Here is a 23660-nt window from a genome sequence, read left to right as displayed (position 1 = left end):
GCAAAATACGATTGATAAATACGATTAAGTGAATTAGAAGTTTTGGAGAACGCCTTAACTGAAGTCTTCCCTTCACCCAAGGCACTCCCTCCCCGCCCTTTTGATTGTTGTTACTGGGGGTGGGAAGGTTAGCTCCTGCCCACAACCATAACAGCCTCTATGTGGCCACTGCTGTCTATCTCCTAGACAGTTAAAGCCATGACGAAGTCCTTCATCAATGGGCCGTTCTCTAGAATGGGCTGTGAAGCAACCTAGACCACTCAAATAGACCACTAAGTGACCAGGTCCCTGGAGCAACTTCCCAAGCTTTTCTAATGATAGTTCTTCCCATGTGGAAAATGCCTTCCTGGTCCTATCTCCATCCCCTTTCAATCTCCTCATTCATGTTACCAGTGCTTAGGGAATAGCCAAGTACCTAAACTTCCAGGGGACTGCATTAAGGCAGGTCAAAGATCAGCCAACCAAAGCACACTTGCCTGCCACTGGGCAACAGAACAGGCTGTACAAAAGTCACAGCCGATATCGGCTTCCAAAACGAGAAGCTATTTCTCAATAAATGTGATTGCTTAAGCCAGCTTCATTGGAACCTTGGGGTCAAATGCCCTTTCCACAAAGGTACTGCCATTCCTGACGTTATCAGTTTCAAGCACATAGTACAGTACTCTGACCGGTAGGGATTCAGTAAATGCTACTAACTGACCGACTGATGGATTGAATTTCCTGGTGAGCAGATCCAGTGCAGGAAGACAAATGATTACTGGTTCCTATATTGTCGTTCCATATCCCTAGTTCTGAGAAGCAAGGCTCCTGGTTTCCCTGGTGGGTGCCCCAAGAGCCCCACCAAGTTTTCTGCTCTGTTGAGACTTGTCATTGACGTGGTTTTGCCTCGCTCTGCCAGCTCAAGGGATGGTGGAGGTACAGTAGGTAGGATGTGTGCCGTGTCTGCAATACCTACAATTTCCTGGCTTGGGGCTCCTGAATAGTAGCAGGCAGCAGTTTGCTGGGTGGAAGAAGCACCTTGTGATTCCTGAGCAGTCCCCTAGACTGTAAGCTCATTATTGGCAGGAACGTGCCTGCTAATTCTGTATGGTTAGTACAGTGCTCTGTACCTAGTAAGCACTCAAATACCATTGATTGATTAGCTGAACAAGGATTAGAAGCAGCATGGCATGGTAGATAGAGCATGGGCCTGGGAGTCAGAAGGACCTGGGCTCTAATCCTATCTCTGCTACTTCATTCAATCGTATTTATGGTCTGCTGTGTGACCCTGGGCAAATCGCTTCACTGGCCCTCAGTTACCTCATCTGTAAAATTGGGATTAAGACTGTGAGCCCCATGTGGGACAGAGACTGTGTCCAATCTGATCATTTTGTAACTACCCCAGCGCTTAGAAAGGTGCTTGACACATAGTAAGTGCTTAACAAATACCATCATTATTATTAATATGGAAAGTCAAAGTGGGGCCAGAAATTGGCATGTCCAGGCAGGGCATCCAGGGATACTCTCTAGCTCAGGTCAGGGGCTGATAATGACTCGATCTTCCTATGTCAAGATTAGGATTGTTGGCAGCACCCATTCCTCCCAAGTACTCCTCAGTGAGCCTTATTGTTTCAGTCCAGCCAAAGGGGGATCTAAGCCTGGTTGACTTAGCCTCATTTGTTGTGACCCAGGTGTCACTTCATTTCCAGAGGAGGACAGACCCCTGAGGTCCCGGGATATGAATGTGGGAAGCAGCTGTTGCTTCCAACCCTGTAACATTGCTTTCCCTTTTTTTCTTGGCAGTGCATGACCTGATTTTCTGGCGGGACGTGAAGAAGACCGGGCTTGTCTTTGGCACTACACTGATCATGCTCCTCTCCCTGGCGGCCTTCAGCGTCATCAGTGTGGCTTCTTACCTCATCCTGGCTTTTCTCTCTGTCACCATCAGCTTCAGGGTCTACAAGTCTGTCATCCAAGCTGTACAAAAGTCAGAAGAGGGTCATCCGTTCAAGTAAGATAGACTACAGTCTCTTCTAGGGCTCAGTATTTTCCTCCAGGGGCCTTAACTCCAAAGTGGCTATATGTTAGTGTTTAGTGCATGGACTAGAAGTCAAGGGTTATGGGTTCTATTCTTGGGCCTACAAGCTCTTAGATAAATTGCATATTGTCCATGGTGAAAGGATTATTATTAATTGTTGAGTTCTTACTTTGTGCCAAGCACTGTACTGAGCATGGGGTTAGACACAAGATAATCAAGTTAGACACAGCCCCTGTGTTCCACAAGAAAAGCAGCCTGGCTTAGTAGATAGAGCACAGGCCTGGGAGTCTAATCGGAGCTCTGCGACATGTCTTCTGGGTGATCTTGGGCAAGACACTTAACTTCTCTGGGCCTCAGTTACCTCATCTGTAAAGTGGGGTTAACGACTGTGACTCATGTGTGGGACAGGAACAACCTAATTAACTTATATCTGCTGCAGTGCTTAAAACAGTTCTTGGTACATAGTGCTTAACAAGTACAATAATAAATTATATATTTTATTATGTATTATTACTACTACTACTACTACAAAAGGCTTACAGTCTAAATAGAGGCTCCTATGGCCAAAAATGCTGCCTGTTTTTTTTTTCCTCCCTTTCATTATGGTGATGATTATGGTATTTAAGTGCCTATTATGTGTCGAGCACTGTTCAAAGCACTGGGGTAGATACAAGTTAGGTCATACACAGTCCCTGTCCCACATGGGGCTCACAGTCCAAGGAGGAAGGAGAATCTCCATTTTACAGTCAGGAAACAGAGGCACAGAGAAGTTAAGTGACTTGCCCAAAGTCACACAGGAGGCAAGGAACTGGGATTAGAACCCCGGTCCTCTGACTCCTAAGCCTGGGCTCTTTCCAATAGACCACATTGCTCCACTTCTAGTATCCGTCCTTTCCTTCCCTCCCAGAGTAGCGTTATTGTTTTTTTTCTCAACATTATTTCTATTAAAGTCCATCTCCCCCTCTAGACCGTAAACTCGAGGGCAGGGAACGTGCCTGCTAATTTGGTTGTATTATGCTATCCCGAGCGCTTAGGACAGTGCTCTGCACATAGTAATAAATATTATTGATGGATCTCAAACTTGCTGTTTGAGGAAATAACATGTCTCCAAGGGGAGGCATGACAAATATATTTGTCCTTAGAGAATGTAGAGCTTGCCAGGATTGTTGAGAGAACTGTTGGAGGTAGGATTTTCAACAGTGAAATGAGTGAATCTCACATTGACCTGAGAATTGGTAACAGTGCTTAGAAATCAGTCAGTGGTATTTATGGAGCACCCTCTGTGTGCAGAGCACTAGATTAAGCACTTGGGGAAGTTGGTGGACATGATCCTTACCCTCAGGGAGCTACCCAGCACTTTACTCTTAATGTCTTGCTTCACTCCTGCCGTCACCCTTTTCTTCACTTTTCCTGACACTTAGGGGAAAGGAGGAGAAACAAACCTTACTTTGTAGGTATGCTTGGAAGATCATAGGCCTGCTAGCAAAGTATATTGAACAGCTTGCTTACAACCTTACTCTCAGTCTGAGCTTGGTGCTATTTTTTTTCTCTTTAGTGCATTATAGCCATGTATTTAATCATTAATTTTTCTGAGGCCCAGTCATTTGGAGACATTATCTAATTCTATTTTGCAGTCTCCTTGTTGATGGACATAATTTTTCTTATTATTAGAGGTCATAACTGGGACAGGAATTGAAATGTCCATGGTTATATCATGTTAGTGGAGGTACCCAGACCCTAACTCAAGTCTTGTCAGTATTGTCCATCTCACTGCCTACTGACTAGACTAGGCTGACTTTTTAAATAAATTAATAAAGTTATACTATATTTATATACTTATATATACTTATACTATACATACACACACACATATGTATACTATATACTATATATGTGAATATGTGTGGGTGCTCTGGTGTCTAAGTAGGAGGAAGAACAGGCACAGAGAAGTTAAGTGACTTGGCCAAGGCCACCTAGCAAGCCGTTGGCAGCGCCGGGATTAGAACCCAGGGCCTCCGACTCCCTAGCCTGTGCTCTTTCCACTAGGTCATGCTGCTTCTCCGTCTCAGACGTGTGATTGTTTTCTGTCTTTTTTAGAGCCTACCTGGATGTGGACATTGCTCTCTCATCAGAGGCTTTCCATAACTATGTGAATGCTGCTATGGTACACATCAACAGGGCGCTCAAACTCATCATCCGTCTCTTTCTGGTGGAGGATCTGGTTGATTCGTTGAAGGTCAGTGAGAACTGTAGGTGAGGATCCCACCCCCACCTAGGTTTCTGCTGACAAGGTAAACTCTTTTCATAACTGTCATTTGGCTAAAAGGGTAAGTGGAGAAGCTCTCTTGACTTACTGGGAAACACACACATGCTGGAGACGAAGTGGAAGGGAAAATGGGCAAGAATCAGACGTAAGATGCACAGACCCTTGGTTAGGTATACGTTGGGAGTGATGCAGAGCTGGATCAGTCCTCAGACATTTGGTAATGTAGAATATGAAAGAGTTTGTTCTGAGGTCTGATTTAGGCCATTTAAGTGACCTGAAGTTCTCGCCTTGGGTCGACTTGGCCTGAGAACCGGCTCGCTAAATTGGTTCAGAGGTTGAGCGTCGATTTGCGGGACCCGGATCTTGAATCGTGACTCTCCTTACTTACTGCCTTGGCCTTGTCTTTTACAGCTAGCTGTATTCATGTGGTTGATGACCTATGTCGGTGCCGTTTTCAATGGGATTACCCTTCTGATTTTAGGTAAGGAGGTGGCCCTCTGCGAAAGTGGGAAGGGAGATCTTTTCATGCCTGTTCATCCACTTGGGGCCAGTTCCCATTCTCAAGTTTTGGAGAAATATTTTAACGAAAGAAGCGTAATCTCTAGAGCGGAGCACATGTGGAAGAGAAGACACCAGGGTAGAGGATAATAGAGGCTAGAGGACCCTCAAGGTCTGTGCAGTAGCCTCTAGACTGTAAGATGGGTTGTGGGCAGGGAGTGTGTTTATTGTTATATTATAGCACTCTCCCAAATGCTTAGTACAGTGCTCTGCACACAGCAAGTGCTTAATAAACTCTCTTGATTGATTGAATTAATGAATAGCCTGGGTCATGCCTTTCTGAGACCAGCGTATTTTTGATCAGTTCTGGGTGTCCTGACCCTTAATGTGATCAAGCAGTATTTTTCATGCTAGTCACAGCTGTCAGAAATTGTGCAAAAGCAATCATGAACTGGGGTGAGGGTAGAGCAGCTTAGAAAGGCAGAAAATGTTTAGATCTCTGGTAAATTTAGAAACTGAAGGAAACTGGAATGTATTGGTAAAACAGCTTGTGCGTGTCTAATCCTCAGCCATTTTCTTTGCGTGTTTTGATATTTTCCCAAGTGTTTTCCTCTCTGTTTAGCACATTATCTCTGAGCATGGTTTTGAATCAAAATGTAGGAATTTTTTCTTTGGTGTTTATCTTTTGATTTCTTGAGGCTTGATCTTATTTTCCCTTCCCATAACCTTTGACTCTGTTCCTTACAGCCGAACTGCTGATTTTCAGTGTTCCAATTGTCTATGAAAAGTATAAGGTGAGTAACTGTCCATTCTGAACAAAAAACTACAGGAGATATAGAGGGGATTAGAGTTTTGTTATGTGTTTACTGCCATTTAGGAATTAAGTGTTGTACACCATTCTTTTTAATGTCCAATCCCTCAGTTTTACTTGGAAAAGTCTTGTGTGGATTTGACTTTCTGCAACTTTAGATTTTTTGAGAGAAGCCACACAGCGTAGTTGAAATAATGGAATCATCATCAAAAAGATTTTGAACATAAACTGCTCAGCATTTTCTCAAGAACTCTGGGATTATATAATCCTTGAAATTCAGATAACTGATTATATCCAGAGTTTTTGTCAAGGGAATGCAATCTGTTCTTCTTTAACCCACGGGTTGTGTTCTTGAAGTACCACAGAAAATGCACATTCTCCAGTAATACTGGGCCTTGATGGACACGGCGTAAATGGCGCACATGATTCTTCCAACCTTGCCTTGCAGTGCATTCAAACGGATATGCGTTGTGGAGAGAACATACCCTTGTTCCTCCACATTCTATTCAAACCATGCAGTGAAAATAAGTGTAATAGAAGGTCTTACTCTACAGGGTAAGGTTTTCTGCAAAACTGAACTTCCCAGTAAATTGACCAACAAAGTGAAAAAGGGAAATGTATTAAAATACGGGGTGGGAGCTTGTTGGTTAAAAAAGTCGTGCAGACTTCTTGCTGTTTCCTGGAACATATTAAATTGTGACCCTGCGACCAGCGACATATTAAATTACGAGTTCCTAAGAGCTTAGACCGATATCTTTTGATGGATACCAGGAAAGGCCACTAAACTCGTTAGGATCAAATTCATCAAGTCAGTGACTCTCGCTCATTCTCAGTGGAGTGCTGTATGACTGCAGTAATTATGAGAGAGGAGAATGATGGACATAGCTCTGATGGAAAATTATTTCTCCTGCCATCTGCCCTATAATACTTATCTACTCCTGTGATCTTTTTTTTTTTTTTTTCCCCAGACACAGATCGACCACTATGTCGGCATTGCCCGGGACCAGACCAAGTCAATTGTTGCAAAGTGAGTCTCCTGGGCAACATTACACTCAAAAATGTTTCCCCCTTAAACTTTTAGAGCACTGATGCCAAAGAGGCCAGATGGTAGTGCAGAAAATCTCAAATGGTTTAAAACAGCCCTGCCAAACCCTCAGCCCCCTACAAGTTTCTGGGCAGCCAGCCCCCAGGCAGCTGCCTACAACAGGCAAGCAAAAGGAGGAAGTTGTAGCAGAGGTGCCCATCTCCATCACTGGCAGTTTGATTCCTGGCTTGGGCAGCTATCGCCACGCTCTCCGGGGTTTCCACCTTTCTGTGGCAGAAACCTCAGGGGGCTGTGGTAGCTCTTAGGAACTGATTGACCCTCAGTCAGTCAATCACTGGAATTTGAGTGCTTACTATGTGCAGAGCACTGTACTAAGTGCTTGGGAGAGTGTAATAGAACCAAATCAGCAGACCCGTTCCCTGCCCCGAAACAAGCTTACAGACTCCAGCTCTGAAAAATGAGCTGCGTTCCTCAGTAAATGTGGAGATGTCACGTTCTCCGCTCTGTCAGTCTCCTCCATCTGCCACCGTCTCTGATGGAGTGGTGGAAGAGAAGAGATTCATGTGGGTGAGTGTGGCGGAGGAAGGGTGGCGAGGGAGGAAAGAGGAGGTGTTCCCTTGCCATGTCTCTCAGTTGTGTCTGGATCAGCATCTCTTTCTCCATCTGTCTGTCTTTGTAGCTCTGTCTGTCTCTTATTAGCTTCTAGCTCTCTTCCTATTCTTGGACCACTCTACGCCCACCACATGAAAACTCTTCCCATGAGCATTTTATCCACAAGAAAATAATAGAGCCAACTCTATTCCCCAGTATCATTTCTTTTCTTTCTACTTAGTAATATAGGTAGGTTGAATTGCTATTTTAAAAGTTGAGAGTGTAGTGTTTTTTCTAAGCAGCAGTTTTTCATTTCCCTGGCTGCTTTTAAAAAAAAGCACATTTTGTACTGCCCTTTTTTTTTTATGGTACTTGTTAAATGCTTAATTTGTGCCAAGCACTGTCTGAGTACTGGAGTAGATAGAAGTTAATTCTGTTGGACACAGTCCCTGTCTCACATGGGGCTCACAGTTCTAAGAAGAAGGGGGTAGACTATAATGCCCATTTTACAGATGAGGTAATGAGGCTCAGAGAAGTCAAGTCTCTTGCCCAGGGTCACACAGCAGACACGTGGCAGAGGCCGAATTAGAACCCAGGTCTTCTGACTCCCAGGCCCATGCTCTTTCCACTAGGCCACACCACTGGTTTCCTTAAGTGGAAAATGGCCATGAAATCTGGACTACCTTCTCTGTTTCAGCTTTTAAGATTATTTGCTTTGTTGTATCTGAAATCTGAGGATCCGTCCTTTGTACTTTAAAGAAGTCCTGCTGAGGACAATATATCTGATTGAAGATTTCCTATTCCACTTGTTTCATAAAGAAGGTTTGAAACCCTCTGAGAACCTTAAGTTCTGCCCATTTCTCAGGGCCTTTAAAAGTGCAGTTTTTAGAGATACCCCCAGTTAGCCGTGTGTTGATAGAAAATGGAAAAGTTTTAATTTCCCCAGAGGTTGGATTCTAATGTCTTTGCCTCCTGTTGTGTATATTTAAACATGAGGAGCCATGGAGCAGTTGTATATATCCTTTTTCGGGGGTAGGGGGGGTGTCTTGACGGTCTCTCCCCAAGGACTCCCCATGACCTTTGTGAGCTGATTCTTAAAGTGCAAGTTAGGCTGGATACTTATCTTGTTCTCTAGGTCATAAGAAAGTGCCTCCTGGCCTCTTATCTCCTGACATTTGTTGACATAATGAAACCCTATAGATTACTTGTTCTTTATAGATTACTTGTTCTTTACAGTTGCCACTTAGCTATCCACTCTTCCTTTTTCATCCCTAACAAATGAGGTGTGTTCCAGACTGAAGGGAGTACACTTTAATAAGGGCTTGCTAAGGCACACAGACATCTTGGTTAGAGTCTTTGTTGACCTATGTCTGTCTTCTCTTTTACTCTCTCTCCTTCAATAGGATCCAAGCGAAACTCCCTGGCATCGCAAAGAAAAAGGCAGAATAACCATTTGGAAGCCAGAAATCCAGCCGTTACTAAAACACCATTTAATAGTTATAACCTTCGTTACTTGTACCTATGAAGGAATATGCTCAGTGTCAGCTTGAGCCTGCATTCCAAGCTTTTTTTTAATTTGGTACATTCTTCCCTTCCTCACCCTTTCCCCCGACCAACATCGAGCACAAGAACATACTGGACTGAAAATAACTGATGTCTTAGAAACTGAAAGAATAAAGAGTGATTACAGTTTGTGCGATGAACCGGTACCTCCAAGGGTGGTGGGGTTTGGCCTCGAGTTTGAACGAGGGAAAGATGGGAGGCGGAGTAAGGCAGGAAATGAAGGAAGGTAGCGTGGAAAAATGCATCTTCCCTCTACCTGGCTGCCTCGGACCTCACACCTTTCTCCCACCACTGGCCTTCAGCCCATCTCCCATTATAGTTCAGTCTTCAAAATTTGGTTACGGGAGACCAGATTGCTTTTGATGGACTTTGGAAGAGAACGAGTGTGGAGGTTAGGAGGACAAATGGCTTTCACTTGTCCTCCTACCTGTCGATCTTTTTAGAATCCTCTGACTCACCTCTGTGCCCCACAAGTGCAAAACGAATGGAAACTGTCCACTCTACACAGTGCCGTCGTCTCCCTCTATCCCCGTTGGAAAATGGAAGCTTCAGTTCTGTTTTAGGACTCGCAAGTGATAGCGTGCTTTCTCAACATAATGGCAAAGGAGAATGGTGCCTGAAAGGAATCCAAAATCGGAGCAACCGCCTCCCTGTCACACCTTCTCCCATTGCCCAAAAGCAAAATAACCCCTCCACACACACACACACACACTCCCGCCCACCGTTGGAGAAGTAGGTGTCTGCTTTACTTCCTCGACACCAGTTCCAAGCTTTCGTCTGGTAACTCATTCCTGCAGTGTGCTTTTCTCCCTTTATCCCACCTCACCTCAAGTTTAATAAGGTTGTACTTTTCTTATTATGAAATAAAAAATATGTCTGTAACTGCTGTACACTGCTGTAAACCTGTTAGAGAAAAAAACGTAACTGCATGTGGACTCTTCAGTCGTTGTAATTCTATCTCAGTCCAAGGGCGGGGGGCGGGGGGATCCTTCTTAGAAGGTGAACTACAGAAACATAAGATCCATGCTACATTTTCCCTTACCCTTTCTCTCCCCTACTTCTTCCCTCATGTACTGCCCCACCTACTTCCACCTGCCCTCATCATCCTTATCCCAAGGAGCAAAGTTGAAGTCTGACTGAACCCTAGTGGCCCCTTGGATCCCAAGAGACAGGGAAACCTCACCCATTATGGAGGGTTTGTTAGGGAGAGATGTTTTGGGGTTGGAGGATGGAAGGCTTGAGGGTTTGCTTTTAAATGAACGACTAAAGAGTAGAATGCAGACAGAGACTTAGCTTTGTGGTTCGTATGGTGTCTTTTTAACTTGTTTTGAAGAGAGTTTTGCAGTTTGAGTGTTTTTATTTTAGGGAGATTGTTTTTACTCTGGGAAAGGAGAAAGAGCTGTCAGATTTGCTGTGGCCCAAAAAATGTCCATCTGGACAACAAACCTTTTATAGTGGAGTTAAGGAAAAAAAGTTTTTGGACAAGGAAAAGGCCATAAAGGGATCTCCCCCTTTTCTTTTTTTTTTTGATTTGAGGAACATGCAAGGTTGAAGGACAGTGGTAAAGGAGAACAAGTAAAAGCCAAGGTGCCCGGGTCCACTTTGAGGCTGGGATAACTGGCCTAAAGTTTGAATCCTCAGCCTGAGTTTGAGATAGGTATCTCCCTTCCCCAAAGCAGAACTTTTTCTCTCAGTAAATTAGGAAACAGTTCACACTGACACTGCTGGATTTACCCCAGTCGTGGCTCCCTAAAGATGTAAGTAGGTAGCATAGGAAATCTCGGAATATTGTGGCCGGGGGCTTTTAAGATAAATGGAGTGCTATTTCTCTAGACGTTTTTGCTCCAGAGAGCATAGAAAGGAAATTTGAGTCCATTTTTCCCTGGAAAATCCATTTTTAAATTCTGGGTAGGCCGGGAACTTCAGAATGGGAAGTTTCTAAATGATTTGCTCCTGTCCACCTAGTCCATTTCCTTGCTTTCCCCTCCCATGTCCCCCTTCCTCTTCGATCTTTATCTGATGTTGTGTCATGGCAACAAAACCATTTTCCATCTTCACCCGCTGCTTTCCCAGGAAATCAATGCACTGATTGTCTTATCGGGCTTCCCCCTCCCAAGGACCTCTTTCTGCACTGGAAGCCCCCAGGCCTAGCTCTTCTGTCTGTTCTGTTACTGCTGTGTTTAGATACATTGGACAGATCTTTGTGCCAGGCAGGTTTTCTTTTTTAAGAAAAAAAAAAATCAAAGTAGACAAAAAAAACTAATGAAGCTATGTGTGTGTGCGTGTATGTACGTGCAGCATAAAATACAGTAGCACCTACGGAGCTTGAAGAATCTTGGTTCCTGTAAAACTGCAAATTGATGTGGTATTAATAAAAAGAACACAATGTCTGTGAGATGATTCTGGCTCACTTATTCTTTACTTTGGCATGTTCGGTTGGGGGACGGTTGAGAGCCGACTCTACCTGTGACCCGTCAGCATTTGAAAAAATAGGTAATTGGCCGCTTGTCAAACTGAAAGGCATCCTGGATCTTTAGATGACCCCTGACCTGCATTTTAGTTCATGTTGGCACCCTGAATTTTGTTTGTGAGGCCTCAGGAAGGAACTTGTTTTTGTTGGTTTTTGTTTTCTGTAAGAGCAAGATGGGGGGTGTTTAATGGAAAGAGTTGTTTTGGAAATCGGAGAACCCAATGTCTAGTCCAAGCTGTACCAATCAGTGTGAAATTGGAGGGCTTATTTTGTGTTGGGTGCAGAGCACTGTATTAAGAGCTTGGGGGAGCACAATTTTGAAAGCAGAAGTATAAACAATCACCAGGAGTTTACAGACTAAAATTATAGATGGCTGCATACATAAACGCTGTGGGAGGGGTTGAATATCACTGACATGGTACAGATTCAAGTGCATTAGCTGATGCAGAAGGGATGGTTGAGACAGGGAAGTGAGAGCTTAGTTGAGGAAGGCCTCTTGGAGATGTGATTTTTGAAGGTGGGGAGGGTGGTGGTCTGTCAGATATGAAGGGGGAGAGGGCCAAGCCAGAGGGAGGATGTGGGCACAAGGTTGGGCTAGAGGGATGAAGTCAAGACATAGTAAAAAATTGGTGTTAGAGGAGCAAAGGGTGTGGGTTGGGTTATAGTAGATCGGCGACATTAAGTGGAAGGGGAGAGCTGATTGAGTGCTTCAAAGCCAATGGTAAAGGGTTTCTATCAGAGTTGGATGAGCAACCATTAGAGGTTTTTGAGGAGAGGGAAGATGTAGACTGGGTTATTCTTTTCTTTTTTTTTTTTAAAGAAAAATCATCTGTGCAGCAGAATGGATTATGGAATGGAGAGGGTAGGGACAAAAACCTTGGAAGTGAAAGAAGCTGAGGCAGTAACCAAGGTGGGATATTAATAATGATGGTATTTAAGCGATTTAATATGTGCCAAGTCCTGCGGTAGATATGAGGTTTTCAGGTTGTCCCACATGGGGCTTACAGTCTTAATCCCCATTTTACAGATGAGGTAACTGAGGCACAGAGCAGTGAAGTGACTTGCCCCAAGTCACACAGCAGGTGGCAGAGCTGCAATTCGAACCCATGATCTCTGACTCCCAAGCCCGTGCTCTTTCCGCTAAACCACAGTGCTGTTCTAGTATTTGGATCAGTTTGGAGGAGTTTGGGTGGAGAAGGAGTGGATTCTAGAGATGTTGAAAAGGTAGAGCCAACAGGATTGATGACAGACCAAATGTGTGGACTGAAGGAGAGTAGAGGATAATGTCTAGGTTGCAGGCATGGGAGAGAGGCTGAATTGTCTCTAGTAATGAGAGACTGCCGGAGGATAGGGTTTGGGTGGGAAGATGAGGAGTTTGGTTTATTTAGACACGTTAAATTTGAGATGGCAGTGGGACATCCAGGAAGAGGTGTCTTGAAGGTAAGAAGAATTGGGAGGCTGGAGAGGAGAGGTGTGGGGGCTGGAGAGGAAGATTTGGGATTAGTCCATATAGAGATGATAGCTGATGAAGATGGTATTTGTTATGTGTTTACTATGTACCAAGCACTGTTCTAAGTGCTGGGGTAGATACAAGACAATCGGGGAAGCAGAGTGGCTCAGTGGAAAGAGCCCAGGCTTGGGAGTCCTGGCGCTGCCACTTGTCAGCTGTGTGACTGTGGGCAAGTCACATAACTTCTCTGTGCTTCAGTTCCCTCATTTGTAAAATGGGGATTAAGACTGTGAGCCTCACGTGGGACGAACTGATGACCCTCTATCTACCCTGGTGCTTAAAACAGTGCTCTGCACATAGTAAGCGCTTAACAAATACCATCATTAGTATTAGGTTGTCCCACGTGGGGCCCACAGTCCTAATCCCCATTTTACTGAGGTAACTGAGGCCCAGAGAAGTTAAGTGACTTGCCCAAAGTCACCCAGCTGACAAGTGGCGGAGCCAGGATTAGAACCCATGACCTCTGACTCCCAAGCCCGGGCTCTTTCCATTAAACCACGCTGAATGGTGCTTGGCAAATAGTAAGGGCTTAACAAATACCATTATTATTATTATTATAAATAGAGAATAGAAGGGGAACCAGACAATACCTCTATTTCCCCTTCATGTGAAAGGATTTTATTACATCACTTCGGATGCACTTTATTTCCAATCCCCGCAGACAAGTGCAGCTACGTAGTCTCTTCCAGCTTGATTTTTAAAGAATTTATTTGACATACCTGTTTACAAAACTTAGGCGGATATAAAAAAAATGGACCGAGGCAAACAAGTTTTCACAAATACGCATACAAATGTTCCAATAGTGTCACTAAGAAGTAACATGGCATATAAATATAATATATTCAGAGTAACATTTACATATTAGCCAGAAGAGCGAGCATACCGTTTTGTTTTTTAATGAATGGAGAAAAACATCATCTGTTTATCCCAGACTAGAGGCAGAAAATCGGTGATATGCCTTGAACAGAAATATACTGGTAACCACTCTGTCTCCAGATGAGGCTGTAACCCCCTGACCTTTCAGCACAGGGCTCCGGCCACAGAAAAGTTCTTTGAGTTGGACCTTGCTTTGAGGACTTTGTCGATGCACCAAAGAGAAAAGGCAGCAAGTTGGCCACAAGAAGGCCAAGACTACCACGGCCACCATCCCCAGCTTCTCCTCTCCCATGTCTCTTCACTCTGGGCCGATGCCAGAGTGAAAAATATATAGCCAGGGAATACCAGTGGCAGACCAGCCTACCCCGAAAGGCAAACCAAGGCTTGGGTCACACTGCCATTTTGGTGTGTTCGTTGGTGCCCGCTGTAGATTACTAACCTTCTGTACCCACAAGGGACACTAGGGACTGAGACCCCTGGCTTTCTCCCATAGATCCCCCAAGATTTTTACCAGCCAGAATTCTCCTATTCCCCACCATGACTTATCAAAGAAATGCTGAAGCTGGAAGATGGCAAAACATGATCAATAGTTGTCCCGTGCCTGTTAGGACCTGCCTGGAAGAATTGTCTTACTGCAGGCTGATACAGTCCCAGAAAGGCCAGCGCAGGGAAGAATGAGGGGAAGTCCAAGCCATTCTGACTTCTCGGGCCAACTGAAATAACGGGACCAGCTTGATTGAAAAAACCTTTGACGTTAGCTAAAGCCAACTTCACACCATGTCTTGGCGTCAAAGAATTAAACCATAGGAAAGGGCAGCAAGCTGCCTCGGGGCTTAGGTTAAGGGCTTGAATCTACCCCAGCGCTTAGTGCAGTGCCTGGCACATGGTGAGAGCTTAACAGATACCATTAAAAAAAAATAGGGCCACAATGACTTGCTGTAGCCAAAGTTGGAGTGGCACAGAGCCATGCTGACTTACTAGGTGTCAGCAGCACTTGGAGTAAGCTGTCGATCAGAACACTGTACTAAGCGCTTGTTAGACATGATCCCTTGCTCTCCAAGAGGCCAGTAAAGCAAGAGGAAGTTAAGGCGGCCTCTCTTTCACTATCCTGCCAGGTAGTGTCCCATCTACAGCCCCCTGAGGGAGGGAGAGGTTATTTTTTCAAAGCTCCTCCTGCAGTGCTTTCTGAGCCAGATAGCGCCCAGAGAGGTGGAGATTCAAGTACCTTGGGTTAGCCCCAGCCAAAGAGCCACTCCAGCGCTTAGTACAGTGTCTGGCACATAGTAAGCACTTAACAAATACCATCATTATTAAAGTGGCTGTGACCACGGCAAGGGAGCAATGTAGTGTTTTGCCGCAGGCTCCTTCACCAAAGTACGGATGAGAAATGTTTACTTTTGTGGGGACCTGCTGCCCCTATCTGATCTAATAAGAATAATGGTTTTTTTTTTAGTATGGCAACCTGGATAGAGCACGGACCTGGGGGTCGGAATATCATGGGTTCTAATTCAGGCTCCACCAGGTGTCTGCTGAGTGACCTTGGGCAAGTACTTCTCTGGGCCTCAATTACCTCATCTGAAAAATGGGGATTGAGACTGTGAGCCCTATGTGGGGTAGGGACTGGATCCAACCCAACTGCTTGATTCCGGCACAGCGCATAGTACAGTGCCTAGCACACAGTACATGCTGAACAAATCCCATTATTATTATCTTCAAGGTCTTTTGGCAATATTGGCTCAAAATCCATTTGATTTGCTCTTGGCCCTAACCACCTCCCCTCTTCCTCCATAGTGACCGGATGGCAAGACTCAAGGGACATGAATCTGCCCGCTTCTGGGTAGAATGGGCATCAGGCCCAACTGGCCAGTCCCCTGAAAGGATCTGTGGGGTGAAGTGTCCTCCAGTTGCCCATGCCGGTTCTACCCGATTGGGCTCTTGAGGAAATACCTATAATAATACCTATCTTCTCTTCCCCACATGGGGTCTCCAGCACCTCACAGCTTATCTCTGATATGGGTAATAAATAAGACATTTGCACATAAAGGTGATCGGGCCAGCTCCCTCCCTCCCCCCCTCCCCTTTTTCAATATAAAAGCATTAAATACGGCTTCAAAATAAAATAAAAATAAGAGCAGAAAGGCCTAATGGTGGGGCCAGCTGTTCTCCACAGGAGAGAATGAGTCGAAACACCTCGGGCCGACTTTGCCCACCCGGCCCCGGAGACCCTCGGGTCCAAGGGACTGGGAAGGCTTGGAAGGTCCCCTCTGCGTTCAGTTCCGGGGCTCCCATTGTGGGGTCAAACCCAAGCAATAGACGGGGGGACGCTGGAGACCACCCCTCATCCGTGACCTTGTACCGTCCCTGGGGAAGTGGGGCAACGGGACCGCCCGCCTTCTAGTCTCGCAATTGGGCATGGGGCAGAAGGGTCACTCGGACCCCAGGAGGCTGCGGGTTAAGTGTGTTTACAATGAAAAAAGTGCTAATCCCTACCCCGCAGCCCCCAGGCCCGGCTCTCCCTGGACCCCATGCAGGGGGATTCAGGCCCAAGAGTGGCCTTTTCACATCATCGTCGTATAATACTATCGCCACGTGCTCTCCCCCCCCGCCCCCCATCCCCGGGGGTCTTTGGATGCACTTTATCCATTTTATGCACTCTAAGACCCCCTGGGGAATGGAAGGAAAGCTGGCATCGAGCCCACCTAGACTAGCAGGAGGCGAAAGGGATGAGGGCAGGAAATGGGGAGGGGGTGGGAGGCCCTGCTCAGGCACCCCCATCCAGAGCATACTGAAACACTTCACCCTCCTCCTCTTGCCACTCAGCCGACACTTCTTTTTCCCGCCCGGAATCTGGGATCCCAAACGAGGTTCCACACGCCCCCTGCCCACCCAGGCCACAAGTCCTTCAGTCTTCCGGATGAGAGTCTCCTTTTTCCAGCCTGTCCCCCGCTCAACCCCAACGGGTCTGGAGACAGCTGGGCTGCGTGGGTGGCCCAGATCCCCTGTGAAATAAGCAGGAGTCTCTTCGTGTGCAATGGGCACAGGAGACAACCCCCTGCTCCCCTCCGGCGGAGGACTCGGGCTCCCTCCCTCATGCCTTCTGCCGGCTGTAACACTGATTATGGTCGGGTCTCCCACCCACTTCCTTTGAGTTTTCAGCCCTGCGGGGGTCGTCGGAGCAAAGAGAAAAAGGAAGGGGGTGGGGAAGTCCCCTTCCCTGCCCCTCCTTGGGCCCAGCGCCCCCGCCCTGCGGAGGCCAGGCCTGGTGGGGAGCCAAAGAGGTCCTGGAAAGGACCTCCCTGCAGTCCCCCCAGCCCCAGTTCTTTATTCCAGCTGAAGGCAAAGGCTTACACCTCTCCCCAGAGGGGAGAGGCAAGAGAGAAGCCCCCCGTCCAGCGGGGATGGTGGGAGAGAAATAGCCCCAGCTAAGGTAAGGTCAAAGCTCAGGGGGTCTGAGATAAGAAAAGAGAGGGGGTCGGGGCAGGTGGAGCTGTGAACACCAAAAACCAAGGCGCAATGACGGTCAGTCGGTCCTCGTGGCTCCACGCTAGCCAACCAGCCCAGCACCATATGGGGGCCTAGGCAGAAGCCACTGCCCCAGATCCCTTTTTTCCTCCCAGGGTGCTCCCAGGGTTGGGTTGATCGGGGGTATAGCCGGGCAGGGAGAGCGCCAGGGAAGGATGGGGAGTGAGATCTTCCAATTACCCAGGTCCTGGTTCCCCCTCGGTCCTATGGGGGCGGGTCCCTGCCCCACCTCCAGGGGAAGAGAATCCAAGTCCAAGGGCCTGGCCTGGGTCGAATGACTCCTAAGTGCTGTGTTGGCCACCCTTTCCCCAGGGACCCGAGTGGGGGGGCTTCTCCCCCACCCTGGACCCCGCTCCTGCCCTCCCGGGCTACACCTTGCAGATGGCTCCCCCGCCCCCGGCCTTGACCTCGGCTTCCCGGCCTGGACTCTGGACAGGGCCCCTGAAGCCCTCTTGCCCGTAGCAGCGCAGGGCGGCCTCCTCGTAGGCCTCCAGGATGGTCTGCCGCTCCTGGGGCGAGAACTCCAGGGAGAAGGGGTGGACCTGCAGGATGTGTCGTTTGATGGTGCTGACCTTGAGGGTGGCCAGGGCTCCCCCGCACACCATGCACACCAGTCCCCGCCGGCCCCCATCATAGTCCATCAGGTACTCGCTCCTCCAGCGCGGCTGGTAGTAGCGTCGCTGCTCCCGGCTGCGGGGGGTGAGGGGCTGCGGGGGTGGGGGCGGGGGCGCCCTCACGGGAAGGCTCAGGCTCTCTTCTTCCTCTTCCTGCTCCTCCTCCTCCTCTTCGCCTGCTGGCTCTTCAGAAGACAGACGAGGGTCTGCTGCGGAGAGAGCGGGGAAGGGGCCGGGCGGGGAGATATCGGGGTAGCAGGGAGATAGCGGGGTAGTCAAGAGCAGATGCCTCTAGCTCCGGCCCCCAACCATGAGAGCGACCCCCCCCACCACCCATATTTTGCCTGCCCCTCTCCCCTCCACCCCCCTCCCCTCCCTGTTCTTCCTCCCTCACCTTCTACTCTGCCACCCCCTGCCTAAGGACTTCCCTTTCCCCCGTTCTTCTGCCTTCTGCCCTTGGGCAGCCGTTCTCCCCCTCCCCAGGCTCACCCCACTTTTCCTCTTCCTCCTCCTCCTCCACCACTGCCTCCTCCTTCACCACCACTGCCTCCTCCTCCCCGTCCCCCTGCAGGGTTGTGGCAGCGGTGACAACGTCCCCCCCGGCCCCCCCTGACAGCTCGCAGAAGGGCGGCCCCAGGGCTAGCAGGCGAGCAGCCTGGCGGCTCCACTCCTGAGCGATGAGGGCCTTGACGGGGCCGCTGAGCTGGGTGGAGCCCGGGTGGCGCTGGTGGATGTGCCTCTTGATGGTGCTGACCTTGAGCGTGGCCAGGACCCCCCCGCACACCATGCACACCAGCCCCCGCCGGCCCCCGTCATAGTCCATCAGGTACTCCAGACGCCAGCGCTCCTGGTAGTAACGCCGGTGGTCTCGGCCCCGGGGCACGCTGGGGGAGGCCCAGGCCCCCTTCTCTTCCTCCTCCTCCTCCTCCTTCACCCTAGGGCTCCCCGACACCCAGCCCAGCTCTCTGTCCGCTCCCGAGGCGCTGGGCTCCGGGGGTGAGGGGGCGTCGGAGGGAGGGACCAGGCCGTGGGCTTTGCTGCTCAAGTCCTGGGGGGCGACGTCATCGTCTGCTGCGGGGAGGGGGAAGGATGTTGAGCCTCTTGGCTCCCGGCCACCAGCTCCCTCCCAGGACCAAGGGCTGTGACCTGTGTTCCGGGGTGCACCAGCCCCCTTCCCCTAGCCGGGCTAGAGGCACCGGAGCGCCCCCACTCCTCCACCCCCCAGGCCTGTGTCCAAGCCCTGGAAGCAGATTAATCCACATCCCATCTCCCCGGCCACCCGCCGCCCCATCCTGTTGTGGGCTGGAAAGAGGACCCAGGAGAAATGACCAGGCGGTGCAACGCTCTGCCCACCAGATGGCTCAAAACCCGGGACTCCTGTTCCCCGGGTAGGGGTCTTAACCCCTCCCTGCCCAAGCGGGGGTCCTGAGGGCCTGTCCCCCAGTCTTTCCGGGGTGAGGGGTAGATGGGGGCAGGGGCAGGGGGCAAGGGCCGCGCACCTGAAGGGGGCCCCGCCGGGCCCTCGGCCCAGGCGCCCCAGGCCTGCAGCAGGGCGCTGCGCTGGGGAGCGGTGAGCCCCAGGGAGCCCGGGTGGACCTCCAGCACGTGGGCACGGATGTCATCCAGGTGGAGGCTGGGCAGCGCCCGCCAGCAGACCATGCACACCAGCCGGTTCCCCCGCGGGTCATAATCCATGAGGAACTCGGCCCGGAACCAGCTCTGCAGAGACTCCTTCAGCTGCCGCTCCAAACTCTGCCCCCACCCGCCCCCGCCCCCCGCCCACCGGGCCGCAGAGGCACGCCAGGCCCGGGGAGCCGAGGGACCCCCACGCCGCCAGCAGCCCCCAGGGGCTGGGGAATTGCCTGCAATGAGTGGAAGGAGGAGGCTAAATGGCTGAGGCCCCTCTCCCACCACCCAGCCCCTCGCCTTCTCCTCTCCTTCAGTGCCCCGCCACCCCACCCTTCACAGGCACACACATCCCATCCCAGTTCAAAGGGCCTGCCCGGCTTCCTCACTTCTCATTCCACCACGCCTGCCCTGGGCTGCTGCTCCTCTCCCTCTCCTCCCTGTCCCCTCCCGACAGCCCCAGGTCCCACTGGCCCCTGGGCCCCCTCTCCCCACCTCTAAACTTCCCTCCCCCTAACCTTCTCCCTGACACCCACCTCCTTCCTCTCCCTCTCTCATCATCGACTCGGACTCCTCATTCCTTCTCCCCTTTCCCATTGGCCCACAACACCTTCTCCTTCCCCTCCTTCCTACGGTCCTCTCCCCACCAACTTGTCTGTCCTCCAGCCTGATGACTCTCCCAGCCTCCCCTCACTCCCCTTTCTCCCCCTCCCCACCGCCTCCCCCTTACCTGAGCTCTTCAACAGGTGGGCGGATGGGTCTGTCCCCCCTTCCTCCTCTTCCTCTTCCTCCTCCTCTGCCCCTTGCTCTTCTCCGGCCCCCGGCCCCTCGCCCCCGGCCCCCAGCCCCAGATGAGCGTCCCAGCTGCTGCTGATGATCTCCTTCTGGCGGGGGCTCCAGTACAGGGAGTATGGGTGTTTCTGGCGGATGTGGCGCTTGATGGTGCTGAGCTTGAGGGTGGCCAGGGAGCTGCCGCACACCATGCACACCATGCCGTGCCGCGGCGGGTTGAAGTCCATCAGGTATTCGAGCCGCCAGTGGTCGTGATAGTAGCGCCGGTGGTCGCGGCCGGGGATGCGGCTCTTGCCAGGCCGGGAAGCCCACGCCTCGCAGTGGTCCGAGTATTTCCGTCCGGAGGGCGGGCACAGGCCCCCGGACCTGGGGGAGGAGATAGGGGTGCTCCCCCAGGGCCCTGAGGCTTCCCCCTCGGGCTGCTGGTCTTGTCCTGGGAGGGGAGGCACAGGGTGGGTGGATTTCATCAGTGGGCTCTGTGGGAAAGGAACCCAGGGGGTCCCACTCCCCAGACCTAGAGAAGTACTCAGCTGCGGAGCTGGAGGGGGGGAGGGAGGAACGAGGAGGAAGAAGGAGGAAGAGGGGGAGGAGGAGGCGGAGGGCGGGATGAGGTCTCAGTGCCCGGTCTCCAAGAGACAAACATGGGGAGGCAAGGGGGCCGAGAGCAAATCTTTTAAGGAAGAGCACTAAAAAAGAAGCACTGTCGCTTTAAGAGAGGAGAGAGAACAAAAGAAAGAGGGGCCTGAAAGAGAAGCTGGGTGAAGAGCATTGTTGAAAAATGAATTGTTGAAGAGGGTGGCATCTGTCTCTTTAAGAGAAAGGCACACGTGATAGAAGGACCAGCTATGGCTTTAAGTGTGTGTGTGTGGGTGTTTTGGGGGGGCTGCCGGGTGGAAAGCATCCTCTCAAAAGAAAGGTTAATGGGGCAGGATGGGACTAGGGAATGGCAAGCCAAGCAGCTACACAGCGTGGCATCTGGCTCCTTTAAGAGCAGAGGTGGCCGGTTTCCGTTGGAAGATGCTTCAGTCCCATAAAGAGAGCAGCCCGGTCACTATGAAACCATGTCCTTTCGACTTTAACCTGGCAGAGACCTCTGACAGCCCAGACCTTCCCTTCCCCCGGGTTGGTCCTCCATCCCCCAGCTCCACCTGCCCTTTTTCTGCCATCCACAGCGGGAGCTGGGAATGCGGGACATTGAGCGTCAGGGAGGTGAGAGGGAACAGAGAAGAGGGGGAACAAAAAAATCAAAAAATGGAGAAACGGAGTTTTCCTTTAAAGGCAAAAAGGAGGAATGTTTTGTGAGCACACAAGAGCACACAAAAAATCAAGAAATGGAGATCGCGAGGAAAGCCATCGAAAAAATCTTAATCTGATAACTGTCCACGAGGAGATGCCACAGTCTACCTCACCCTGTGCCAACTCTGCCAAGGGCATCTACAAAGAGCCTTCTGGCTCTCCTAATCCAGAGGCTGGATGTGGCTCTGGGAGGGATGACTACAATAAAGGCAGGAAGGATGCGAAGGCGTCCTCCTCTTTAAGGACGTGAGGGATGAAGCTAGGACCATTCCGTTAGGAGACTGCACCTAAGAGAAGGGGGGGGGGGGAGCCCTGTCCCTTTAGGAACAAAGGAGGAGAATGTCCACAGAGGAGCTGAGAGGATGGAAGTGGCCACGCAATTAAGCCAGCCCTGCTGTTAGCTACTAGCCTGCACACCTGAGACTAAGTCAGGTGTCTTGGTCAAGAGAATGTCGGTTTGTTTTTTTGGGGGGGCGGGTCCAGATCCCACCACCACCCCGGCATTCATCCTCCACCCGCCATTAAACAAAAGGACTGTCAGCAGCCCCAGCCACTGCTGGAGCCCCCTATCCCAACCCCCTATTGAGGTGGAGAAACAGAAGAGCCGCACTCCCACATCTTTCCCCCTCACCTTGTACACCCCAAAGAGTCCTGTGACTGCTGGTTTTTCCTTTATGCTGCTTGACTCCTTTCTGCTTCCTGGGTACGGCCTGGAGCTTGGGCAAGTGACAGCCTGGCCAGACAGTAAATAAATTTTTACAAAAAACAAAAAAGGAGTTGGATGGGTGCTTTAAGTACCTAGGAGAATAGTGTTCCTTTAAGGGCAAAAAGGAGGAATGCTTTAGGAGCACACAAGAGGGTCGGCTTTTCCTTTAAGGTCAAAGGGGAAAGAGTTATTCCTTTAAGGGGGGAGGGCGGGGGCTCTGCATATTTCAAAGGTTGGTGGTCTCTAAGAGCAAAGAAAAGAAAGCGGATCCTTTAGAAACACAACAGCTGCTCCTTTAAGAAGCAAAGAGGGGAGGAGTTCTGATCCCGCAAAGAGGAGAAGGCTGATGGCCCTTTGGGGAGGGGAAGGGTCCTGGGGCTATTAAGAGCAGGAGAGAGTTGTTTTTAGTTTTAGGGTAATAATGTTAATATCTGTTAAGCGTTTACTATATGCCAAGCACTATTCTAAGCGCTGGGTAGAGAAGGGGAGGGAGAACAGCGTTGCTCGGAAAGTGAAATGACTTTACAAATGGGGGCTCTCCTTTCAGGGGGAAACTCAGGCCCTTCCAAGACGGATAGAATGGGGAGAGGGAGTTAGTATTTAGGGTCGAATGCAGAATCTGGTCCCTTCAAGGGAGGGCAGGTTCGTTTTAAAAAGGGGACGGGGCTCGCCCTTCAAGAATAACGGGGAGCTCTGAATTCTGAGAGAAGAGTTCCAGCGCTTAGAACAGTGCTTGGCACATAGTAAGCTCTTAACAAATGCCAACATTATTATTACACGTTGGTAAGGCAGGGCTGGGTCTTTTAAGAGGAGCGAAGACCCACTTCATTCATTCGATTCATTCCGTGGTATTTATTGAGCAGTTACTGTGTGCAGAGCAGTGTGCTAAGCGCCCGGGAGAGTACAATACAGCATTAAAGAGAGGCAATCCCTGCCCACAACGAGCTCACAGTTTTACCTACCCTAAGAAAGCAATAATAGCTTTCTTGTAATAGCAAGAGGGGGGTGCATGTTAAAATGGGAGAACGCGCCTCTTTATGAATTGACTCGTCTCTCCAAGAGACTAAATTGACTCGTTTAGACCGTGAGCCTTTCAGTGGGCAGGGATTGTCTCTATCTGTTGCCGAATTGTACATTCCAAGCGCTTAGTACAGTGTCCTGCACGTAGTAAGCTCAAATACGATTGAATGAATGGGGGGGGGGGGGGAAGAGGTGAATGTCCCTTAAAGCCAGACGGAGAAACAGCATAGCCTAGTGGCTAAAGCACAGGCCTGGGAGTCAGAAGGTCATGGGTTCTAATAATAATGTTGGTATTGGTTAAGCGCTTACTATGTGCAGAGCACTGTTCTAAGCGCTAGGGTAGATACAGGGTCATCAGTTTGTCCCACGTGAGGCTCACAGTCTTAATCCCCATTTTACAGATGAGGGAACTGAGGCACAGCGAAGTGAAGTGACTT

The 23660-nt window shown here is 49.7% G+C and overlaps 2 protein-coding genes across 5 annotated transcripts in view; one reads left to right on the top strand and one right to left on the bottom strand.

Moving 5' to 3' along the window:
• The window catches only part of RTN3 (reticulon 3), a 50018-nt gene extending 38827 nt beyond the window's left edge, over window positions 1-11191 (top strand). For all 4 annotated transcript variants that reach the window (XM_029059690.2, XM_029059693.2, XM_029059694.1 and 1 more), the window contains 6 exons: window positions 1783-1990; window positions 4115-4253; window positions 4695-4764; window positions 5529-5575; window positions 6561-6619; window positions 8632-11191. In XM_029059690.2, coding sequence (XP_028915523.1) covers window positions 1783-1990; window positions 4115-4253; window positions 4695-4764; window positions 5529-5575; window positions 6561-6619; window positions 8632-8677 — 569 coding nt within the window. In that variant the 3' untranslated portion in view covers window positions 8678-11191. The remainder of the gene's footprint in view (window positions 1-1782; window positions 1991-4114; window positions 4254-4694; window positions 4765-5528; window positions 5576-6560; window positions 6620-8631) is intronic.
• Window positions 11192-17106: 5915 nt separating this feature from the next.
• ZFTA (zinc finger translocation associated) lies at window positions 17107-20978 on the bottom strand. Its single transcript, XM_039911388.1, has 4 exons — window positions 20140-20978; window positions 19311-19645; window positions 18273-18888; window positions 17107-17992 (listed from the first exon to the last, which is right to left on the bottom strand). Exons 1-4 carry the CDS (start codon window positions 20666-20668, stop codon window positions 17538-17540), a joined length of 1935 nt encoding a protein of 644 aa, XP_039767322.1. The 5' UTR covers window positions 20669-20978; the 3' UTR covers window positions 17107-17537.
• Between the last annotated feature and the right edge of the window lie 2682 nt (window positions 20979-23660).

This window comes from Ornithorhynchus anatinus, chromosome 3 (genome assembly GCF_004115215.2).
Source record: "Ornithorhynchus anatinus isolate Pmale09 chromosome 3, mOrnAna1.pri.v4, whole genome shotgun sequence".
NCBI classification, from domain to species: Eukaryota; Metazoa; Chordata; class Mammalia; order Monotremata; family Ornithorhynchidae; genus Ornithorhynchus; species Ornithorhynchus anatinus.
Note: the sequence above shows the minus strand (reverse complement) of the source record. Positions and strands in the feature narration are given on the sequence as shown.